This window comes from Rhinopithecus bieti, unplaced genomic scaffold (assembly GCF_001698545.2).
Source record: "Rhinopithecus bieti isolate Rb0 unplaced genomic scaffold, ASM169854v2 scaffold_13617, whole genome shotgun sequence".
NCBI lineage: Eukaryota > Metazoa > Chordata > Mammalia > Primates > Cercopithecidae > Rhinopithecus > Rhinopithecus bieti.
In genome coordinates this window covers 2,134,418-2,144,860 of record NW_016807714.1, presented here as the reverse complement: position 1 = coordinate 2,144,860, position 10,443 = coordinate 2,134,418, and the positions used below count along the sequence as shown (strand labels likewise).

The following is a 10,443-nucleotide window of genomic DNA, read 5'->3' as shown; positions in this document are numbered from 1 at the left end:
AAAAAAAAAAAAAAAAAAAAAAAAAAAAAAAAAAAAAAATTTCTGAAAGGAAAATGAAATTTTTTAATTTTATATTTCCTTTCTGTAGAGGAACTCATTTTCCCCACAGTTCTTATATTACAGAGAAGAATTACATTGAATTTAGTCAGTCCAAAGAGTGATCTCTCACCATTCTCACCTACAGAATTCACCTTTAGTTCCTGTCTCAATAAAAGACTTTGATCTATGTAAACAGTGGCTCAGGCTAGACAGCCTGTTCCTCATAGTCACCATCTCCTGTTCCACACCAGTGACGTCTCATCTCAGCCAGAGGTCACCAAATCGAGCTAGTGGGCTGGTTTTTATGTCCTGCAAGCTAAAAATGGTTTTGAGGTGTTTTTTAACCTCAGGAACAAGGAAGACCATATGACAGAGATCATAGAGCCGTAACACTTGACACAGCTCCTCTCCGACCCTTCACAGAAATACCTTCCTGACTCCTGTCTGTTGTTGCCACAACCTTCTTCGTCCTTCCTTGGGTCACTTCTCCACACAGCCAGAAGAGGGCAAGGGTCTCCCAAGTCAGGGTCTTGGCAGGGGCGGAGGATAGCTGGACAGCAAGTCCCAGGATATCCCTGTCAGGGCTGAAGACTTCTGTCCAGACCTCACCTGTCCCAGCAGCCCCCATTCCTCATTGTTCCTGGGAGCCCAGCAGCATGTAGATGCCACGTTTCCCAGACACCCCCTGGAGCCATGGCTGGGGCTTCTGACATGGCGAGCTGAAGCTCGTGAGGGACATTGGGGGAGCCCCTGCAGCGCATGTGGAGTGTATAACAGCAGGCCTGCCAAGGGACAGCAGGGTGGTAAAGAAAGGCACCCACATCTGTGTGCTGGCACGTAGGGCAGCTCTGTAGGAGAGGAGAGGCCTGATCCCAGACTCCAGGAAGCAGGGAGCTGCAAGCGCATGTTCTGGCTGAAAGCGGCACAGCGCGATGTGTCTGCACCTCATGTGTCAGGTGACCCAACATGAAATGTCACCAGGAGACACGTGGGTGCAGTGGGCAGAGGGGCAAGTCCCAGGAGGGTCATGGTGAGGGCTGGGCCAGATTGGGTCTGCATTGACACCACAGCTCCTTGGGAAAAGACAATTTCAGACTGGAGGCTGTTATGGCAGATTCTGAAAGTCCCAGACAGGGAGAGGCAGGGAGGGAGCAGGGTGGATGCTGCAGGGAGGGGCATCCTTCACACCCATTCAGCACTATGGACTACAGCTAGACCAGAGGTCCTCTACTTTGGGGGATGCAGTCCTGTGTCAGGGAGTGATCCAGGCTATGGGTGACAGGGTGGGGGTGAGGAAAGTAGGTGGGTGCTGGCATTTACGATCAGGGAAGGACTCTAGTGAGACCTGTGCAAGGGAAGCGGGTAGCACAAGGACCATGTGGAGAGTGCTCTGGGCAGAGCAGACCCAAAGGTGGACACATCTGCCCTGCTCAGAGAATAGCAGGAGCAGAGGTAGAGGTGGGGTCTAGGAGGGCCTGGGCCACACAGGCCCAGGAGGCACTGAGAGGAGGTTTGAGTGCATGATGGTGCTAAGTCTGATGTCACCAGGCTGTGGGCAGGAAGGGAGGTTGGGGGCCAGGAAAGCCGCTCAGCATCCAGGTGGCAGTGTGGCCTGGGATGTCAGTTTGAATGAGAGACTCTCGACGTCTTCATATGAGTAAGGGACACAGGGACATGAGGGTTTCTTTGTTCTGCAGGTATGAAGAGGGGAGAGGGAGATGCTGAAGCCTTTTCTGGCAGACACGGAGCTGTGTGTGCATTTCTGTCTGCAGAACGAGGATGCACATTGTTACTGGGCCAGAAGTCATCCAGCAAACACCAGTCAGAATTGCAAGTTTTCAGAGGTACAGGTGGCTTTGACAGGACACGGCAGTCTCTAAAGGGTCCTCTGTTGAACAGGATGGAAGCTGACGTTCCACACAGGTCCCTGCCACACCGGAGTGGTTGAATGGTGCCTCCATGCAACTCGACTTGCCAGGCTCTGAGAGCCAGCTGGGTTTCTTCTCTGTGTGCAACAGGGTCTCTCTCCACTCTAATGTCTCCTAAGACCAAGCTCAGTGCCATTAGTGTGCACTGAGAGAACTGGAGATAGGCTGGTAAGGCTCACACCTGGCAGTGTGGAGAGAAAAAAGGGTAAAATTTGTAACAGTGTAGGGAGTGGTGTGAGATGTTTTTCTGGTACAGGTGGGAGAGGTGAGAAGCACCTGGATTTGGGCTGCATTCCAAGGTAGAGCCGACAGGACTTGCCAGTGGTTTGGTGTGGGTGTTGAAGAAGAGGGGAGTCAAGGGACACCCAGGATTTTCGTCTGAGCCAGAAGGCAGACTGCAGTAATGTTTGCTGAGATGTGGAGTCGCGGGGAGGGTAGGTCAGTGGTCATCAAGAGCTCTCACTCATCTGCAGCCCCATGCAGCCTTGTCACCCAGCACTCCTCCCACTCCTCCCTGATGCCCTCTGATCTGGACTGCCACCCTGGAAGGTCCCCTGCTCCCCTTGCCTCCCCCACAGTTAGTGGGTGCAACTCTGGCTGTCTACGTTCCTGCTCCTGCTGCAGCACTGCCTTCCAAGTGATGTTCTATTTATTGTTTCAGATTGTGACACCAGGACTGAAGACAAGGAGTTTTTTCACAAGGAAGACATTCATGAAGATATGGAATCACAGGCAGAAATATCAGAAAACTGTGCTGGTGATGTTTCCCAGGTGCCCGAGCTTGGAGATCTGTGTGATGATGCATCAGAAAGAGACTGGGGAGTCTCTGAAGGCAGGAGGCTGCCACAGTCCCTCTCCCAGGAGGGGGACTTCACACCAGCGGCCCTAGGGCTCCTTAGGGGCGCCTTAGAGGAGAAAGATCGGGCCTGTAATGGTTTTGACAGTTGCTTCCGTCTGAGCCCAAACCTGATGGCATGTCAGGAAATCCCTACAGAAGAGAGGCCACATCCATATGACATGGATGGCCAAAGTTTCCAGCACTGCGTGGACCTAACTGGTCACGAGGGGGTTCCCACAGCTGAAAGTCCACTCATATGTAATGAGTGTGGGAAAACCTTCCGAGGAAATCCTGACCTTATTCAGCATCAAATATTCCACATTGGAGAGGCTTCCTTTATGTGCGATGGTTGTGGGAAAACCTTCAGCCAGCACTCAGTTCTTAAGAGCTGTCATCCATCTCATATGAGTGAGAAAGCCTGCCAGTGCAGCGAATGTGGGAAAGCCTTCCGAGGGTGCTCAGACTTTTCTAGGCATCAGAGTCAACACAGCAGTGAGAGGCCTTATATGTGTAATGAGTGTGGAAAAGCCTTCAGCCAGAACTCCAGCCTTAAAAAGCACCAAAAGTCTCACATGAGTGAGAAGCCCTATGAATGCAATGAATGTGGGAAGGCTTTTAGGCGGAGCTCAAACCTCATCCAACATCAAAGAATCCATTCTGGGGAGAAGCCATATGTGTGCAGTGAGTGTGGGAAGGCTTTCAGGCGAAGCTCAAACCTCATCAAACACCACAGGACTCACACAGGAGAGAAGCCTTTTGAGTGTGGCGAGTGTGGGAAAGCCTTCAGTCAGAGTGCACACCTGAGGAAGCACCAGAGGGTCCACACTGGAGAGAAGCCTTACGAGTGTAATGATTGTGGCAAGCCCTTCAGTCGGGTCTCCAACCTCATTAAGCACCACAGGGTTCACACTGGAGAGAAACCCTATAAGTGCAGCGACTGCGGGAAAGCATTTAGTCAGAGCTCCAGCCTTATTCAGCATCGGAGAATTCACACTGGAGAAAAGCCTCACGTGTGTACCGTGTGCGGAAAAGCCTTTAGTTACAGCTCAGTGCTCCGAAAGCACCAGATCATCCACACAGGAGAGAAGCCGTACAGATGCAGTGTCTGTGGGAAGGCCTTCAGCCACAGCTCAGCCCTCATTCAACACCAGGGCGTGCACACAGGTGACAAGCCCTATGAGTGCCACGAGTGTGGGAAGACCTTTGGTCGCAGCTCCAACCTCATCCTTCACCAGCGAGTCCACACTGGAGAGAAGCCCTATGAATGTACTGAATGTGGAAAAACCTTCAGCCAGAGCTCAACCCTCATTCAGCATCAGAGGATTCATAATGGGCTGAAGCCCCATGAGTGTAGCCAGTGTGGCAAAGCCTTCAACCGAAGCTCCAATCTCATTCACCACCAGAAAGTTCATACTGGGGAAAAACCCTACACCTGCGTTGAATGCGGTAAGGGCTTCAGCCAGAGTTCACACCTCATTCAACATCAGATAATCCACACTGGCGAGCGCCCCTACAAATGCAGTGAGTGTGGGAAAGCCTTCAGCCAGCGTTCCGTCCTCATCCAGCACCAGAGGATTCACACTGGGGTGAAGCCCTACGACTGCGCTGCTTGTGGGAAAGCCTTCAGCCAGCGATCAAAGTTGATCAAACACCAGTTGATTCACACCAGGGAGTAGCCTGTTGGGCTGGCAGGAGTGAAATTGAGCATAGTTTCCTCTCCAGCTCCTCTTTGACCGTTGTCTCAGCCTCTGCCACTTCCCAGACCAAACGCCTGCATTCAGCGCACTGCCCCACATCCAGTGGCCACATGGCCTGGGACCCTCCTTGGAAACATCCTTTACGGGCTCCCTTCTCACTGCCACTGCTCTTGCCTCTTGTGATGTCTTGAGTTTGGGTTTGTTTTTACAGCTTGTGAACAGACTGCATGTTTGTTACAAGGGAGATTATGGAGGCTGCATATTCATGAATAGAGTTTATTATTGTAATCAAAAGTTACCAAAAAAGTAAAGTGACATTTGGTTTGAGATAACCATAGTAGATTTTTTGATTGGTAATTCATTGTGTGGGGTGAATTCTTTGTCACTGGCTGTAATTGATACTTTAAGTAAGACAAGTTTTTCAGGTCTGATTGCTCTGTCATCTTCCCCAGAAGTGGTACCTACTCATCACCAATTCCCTGCCCTTCTTTGTCCCTCCTGTTCTAAAACTTGAACCCAAGGCTCCCCCGCCACCCCACTTTTCTTTATACAAATCTGCAATCTGAGGTCAGCTTTCTCCTCTCGCTAGTCTGCTGTATCCTGTTCTGGGCTGCTGCACAGTTCCATGTGGCTGTTCCAGCTTCTGGCTTCTGGGCCACAGAGGAAGCTCTCTCCATGCACCTCATTTTCATGCCCAAGAGCTTGCAAGCTATTTTTTCCACCTAGTAAGTGCCCTACCTTGAGGACCCAGCACACTCACCCCCATCCTTAGTTCTCAGAGCTGTGCTCCTCTTCCCTGAACAAGGAGAAAGCCCAGATGCTGAGTGGCCCCTCCCTGCTAGCCAGTGGGTCTGGGGGTGTCAGGACACAGTTTCATGAAAAACCTAGCCCTGACCTGTTTTAGTAGATAAAAAGTTTTGTTGGAACACAGCTGTGCCCATTTGTTTACAGAAAGCTGTGGCAGCTTCTGCACCACAGAATCGAGCACTTGTGGTAGATTCCATATGGTGCACAAAGCCAAAGTATTTCTTTCTGGTCCTTGATAGGGGAGTTCGCACATCTTGCGTTAAGATGTTCCCTGTGACCTCAGTTGACTCTCAGGACTCGAGTTCTTGCAGGAGTTGAAATGTGTTTTGTGACCAAGGGACTAGTCTGTACTGTGGAGTGGCTGACTGTGTGCAGATGGGTGATTCTTGCACAGTTCCCACAGCCCCAGAACCTTCATCCTCCTTACCACTCCCCAACACACTGTACGCCCTCTGGAGAGATGCAAGACCTAAGTGTTGACCTGAGTTCTTATTGCAGTTAAGAGTTTTGTGAAGATTGAAATGGTATGTGTAAAGTATTTTATTTTATTTTTTGAGACAGAGTTTTGCTATGTCACCCAGGCTGGAGTGCAGTGGCGCGATCTCAGCTCACTGCAATCTCCACCCCCCGGGCTCAAGCGATTCTTCTGCCTCAGCCTCCCAAGTAGCTGGGACTACAGGCACCCGCCACCACGCCCAGCTAATTTTTTTATTTTTAGTAAAGACAGGATTTTACCATGTTGGCCAGGCTGGTCTCGATCTCTTGACATCATGATCCACCTGCCTCGGCCTCCCAAAGTGCTGGGATTACAGGTGTGAGCCACCACGCCTGGCCGTGTAAAGTATTTTAAACTGTACCTAGTCCTTGGCAATCCCTGCTAGGCATTACTAACATTAACTGAAAATTAGTATCTCACAGAAGCACTAAGAGAGCTGAAGAAATAGACTGGAGTCCAAGCTTCCGGGAAACAATCCAGAACCATCCCATGGAACTCCCCTGCCAAGGGAACTGCTGACTACTTAGGAACTCCACGGCTCTACTGTGACGTAGGTGAGCATGTGAAAGTCTAGTTTTCCTATTTAACTCTGCTTTGATTTAAGACTCTTGTGCGGACAGATCTGACCACCCAAACCAATTCTTGTTCTCCACTAGCAGCAAGGGAGGCCAGGAAGTGTAGATGGTGGCTTCTGTGTTGGAAAGGCTGCAGAGAGCTTCTAAAACATGAGGTTTTAGGAGATTTTGAATAGTCATAAATGCCCTTATATGTCCACTATAAGCTACATTTTTGTAGTTTTTAAATTGTGAAATAATTCCACACACAAAAGTATTACGAGTACCACAAAGAACACCCAAATATCTTCACTCAAATTCCCCAGTTAGCATGTTGCCACATTTGCTGTGTCATCATCTTCTTCTCCCTCACTGTGGATACACGTTTGTCCTGAGACTAAGTTGCAGATGTGATGCACCTTACCCCTAAATACATCGGCGTGTGCTTCCTAAGAACAAGGATGTTCTCTTTCACGACCATAATATTTGTTGGAAAATGAATTGGGTTTTTTTGAGGCCGGGTCTTGCTCACCCAGGTTGGAGTAAAGTGGTGTAATCACAGCACACTGCAGCCTCAACCTCCTGGGTTCGAGCAGTCTTGTCACCTCAGCCTCCCAAATAGCTGGGACCACAGGTGTGTGCCATCACCCCCGGCAGGTTACTTTTGTTTTTTGTAAAGATGGGGTCTTCCTATGTTGCCCAGGCTCGTCTTGAACTCCTGGCCTCAAGTGATCCAGCCAAAGTGCTAGGATTATAGACGTGAGCCATTGTGCCTGGCCAGAAAGTGAGTGTTGGTGACATGCTCTAATCTATAAACCTTGTTAATGTTTTGCCAGTTGTCCTGGTAATGCCCTGTATAGAATTTATTTATTTATTTATTTATTTATTTTTGAGACAGTTTTCCTCTGGTTGCCCAGGATGGAGTGCAATGGTGCAATCTTGGCTCACTGCAACCTCCGCCTCCTGAGTTCAAGTGATTCTCCTGTCTCAGCCTCCCAAGTGGCTGGGATTACAGGCATGCACCACCACGTCCAGCTAATTTGTATTTTTATTAGTAGAGACAGGGTTTCTCCATGTTGGTCAGGCTAGTCTCAAACTCCCGACCTCAGGTGATCCACCCGCCTCGGTCTCCCAAAATGCTGGGATTATAGGCGTGAGCCACTGCACCCAGCCTATAGAAATTTTAAAAAAAAATTCCTGGCTGAGGACCCAGTCTGAGATCACCCATATGTAGTTGTCATGTCCTTCCATCTGGAGTACTACTTTAGTCTTTTTTTTCTTTTTTTCAAACAGAGTCTTGCTCTGTTGCCCAGGCAGGAGTGCAGTGGCGTGATCTCGGCTCACTACAACCTCTACCTCTTGAGTTCAAGCAATTCTCATGCGTCAGCCTCCCAAGTAGCTGGGACTACAAGCACCCGCTAATTTTTTTTTTTTTTTTTTTTTTTGATTTTCAGTAGAGATGAGGTTTCACCAGGTTGTCCAGGCTGGTCTCAAACTCTTGACCTTAAGTGATCCTCCTGCCTCAGCCTCCCAAATTGCTGGGACTACAGGCATGAGCTACCGCACCCGGCCAGTCTCTTGTCTTTCAAAGATAAATGTTGCCATCTTTGAAGAGCATGAGGCAGTTACTCTGTAGACTGTTCTTTACCTTGGGTTTGTCCTGATGATTTTGCCGGGAACCACGGAAGAGATGTGTCCTTGGTGTGTCATATCAGGAGGTCCATGATGGGTCCCTTTCACGTGATGTGATCTTTATCACTTGGTTAAGACTGTGACTGCCAGGCTTCCCCGCAGTAAAGGCCCAGCTGTGGAATACGTTCTTTTCCCAGGAGCCTGGTATCTTTCTGTGGAGAATAGTTTTTAGAAAACAAGATCTGGGTGTTAGGTGTGCTCACTGTCATGAGGGTGTCACTGCTTCTGGGGCTTCTCAGCAGAGAGCTAGGAAATAAATGTGTGTGTTTCTATGTAAACGCACCATCTTGTATCCATTTCCGTAGCCATCAATGTATTTAAAACCATGAATTTATTCCAGTGCCACCAATTCCAGTCCAGTACCACAGGGTTCAGTCTAGCCTTCCTTCTCTCCATACTTGTAGCCCCCAACACCCCCTTTTTTTAGAACAAAATATCCCTATTATCCTCAGTATTTTTACACAATAGATTTTCTCAATCTTGGAATGTACTAAAAGTAGTTTTTGAATTGCTAATCCATAACCACTGTGTAACAACAACCTGTTGATGGTCCAATATCTGTCTACTGGCTTTTGCACTTTGATTTGAAGTTCTGTAGTCAAAATACTTCATAAAAAAGATACTTGAGTCTTTGTTTTGTCTTGGTTTTTTTCTCTTTCAGGGTGGCTAACACATTCACATGTAACAATTCATTGTGTTTGTTTCTAGTGTGTTCCGTATTAGTGGTTTCCCTCATCCTTGTTGATTTTCTTTTTTTATAGGTAAGTGAGCTCCCTTTTTAAACCATGAAATTCTTCAGAGGGACATTAGGAAAAGAGCGACATGAGTAAATACTGAAGTCTATCTTGTTTGTCCGTAGACTCAATATCATGAAGATGAAAATTTTCCTAAATCGATCTGCAAATTCAGTGCATCCCCAGTCAAAATCCAGACAGGAAGCATTTGGGAACTAGTCCACATTATCTCAGTTCACCCAGAAAAAGACACATGTAAGTAGCAGGTGTCTTCATGTTTGTTTGGTAGCAAATAAAGACATCCACTGGACCAGCATAAGTTAGAAGGGCATTTCTTGTCATGGGGAACAGGAGGTGAGTGCCGTCAGGAACAGCTGCAAGCTCTTCGTTCCTCCGCGTTCGTTTCATTCTTTTCTCTTTAGATGTGGCAAGGAAATGGCTGCCCCACAGTCTGCTCCCCAGTTCACTTGTCCTCACACGTCTGGGGACAGAACCAGTCTGTGAAAGTTACTGTGTCCTCAGTTCATGGTCTCTAGGAGAAAGTCTGACAGGGCCAGCCTCAGGCAGGTAACCCAGTTCAGTCACCTCTAGGACGGCAGGGTGTGGGTCTCGGCCCGCAGGCCAGTGCCAGTGGGTGGAAATCAAGATTTCTCTTTTGGGCATGTTAAGCTTGAGGTGTCTGTGAGATACAAGAGAAGTTGAGATCTCAGTTCACTATTAATCTGGAGCTTAAAGACAGATTTGGGATGGAAATGTGAATTTGGGAGTCATTAGCATTTTTCTTAAATGAGATATGCATCTTTGGGAAAGCATGAGTTACCCTGGGAAGATCATTAGAAAGAGGACTCGGGACAGAGGCCTAAGATTCCCCAGCTTTGAACATTCTGGTGGATAAGAGAAGCAACAAAGGCGCCTGAAGGGAAGAGACAGAGCTGACCAGGAGAGGAGCCATCGCATCAGACACTGAGGAGGAGGACGTTGAGACTTGGCTTCAGGGAAAGGGCTGGTGGTCCTGCCAGGGCCCATCTGGGTGTGACAGGGACAGAGGCTGGGTGACGTGCGAGGGTGACAGAGGGACAGAGGCTGGGTGGCGTGTGAGGGTGACTGAAAGGTCTGCACAGTCAAGGAGAGCAAAGGTGGGGGCTGGTGGAGCTGAGAGGGAGGGAGAAGGAACAGAGATGCCCTAGAGGTCAAGGGGTTAGTCTTGGATAGACAGATACCTCCTGCATTTCCAAGAAGAAAGGAGAAAAATGGGGCAAATGTACTCAGTTTGTAGGTTTGGTGGGATGGTTTCAAGGATGCAGGAGGCAAAGACCTCAATTGCAAATGGGGAGGGAGAGGTTGTGAGAAATTTGAAGAGCGAAGAAAGTGTGGAAGTGTCGACTTGAGGATGAGAAGGTCAGTCCCACAGGCTTCAGCCTGTGCTCACCTCAGAGGCCGGCACCCCACCCACAGGGTGTTGACTGCTCACACTCCCCCGACCCCAGGTCTCACCATCACCTCCACCACAGCGCTTTTTCCCAAGGCAACACCCAGAATTTCAACAGCAGCATGGCCCTGTTACCCTCCTAACTCGCCTGCCCAGTCTTTCAACATCATGCTGGCCAATCTGCTGACATGTGCCTCCTCAGTCAGGCTCCTCTCTGGCCTCATGTTTC

General features: G+C 48.9%; 1 protein-coding gene across 11 annotated transcripts in view; it reads left to right on the top strand.

The window, feature by feature from the left end:
* The window catches only part of ZNF16 (zinc finger protein 16), a 19,267-nt gene extending 14,408 nt beyond the window's left edge, over window positions 1-4,859 (top strand). For 8 of the 11 annotated variants that reach the window (XM_017883608.1, XM_017883606.1, XM_017883605.1 and 5 more), the window contains 2 exons: window positions 1,737-1,883; window positions 2,629-4,859. In XM_017883608.1, the coding sequence (XP_017739097.1) occupies window positions 1,737-1,883; window positions 2,629-4,481 (2,000 nt within the window). In that variant the 3' untranslated portion in view covers window positions 4,482-4,859. The remainder of the gene's footprint in view (window positions 1-1,736; window positions 1,884-2,628) is intronic. The other 3 variants (XM_017883612.1, XM_017883607.1, XM_017883614.1) reach the window with 1 other exon arrangement.
* Window positions 4,860-10,443: the final 5,584 nt, after the last annotated feature.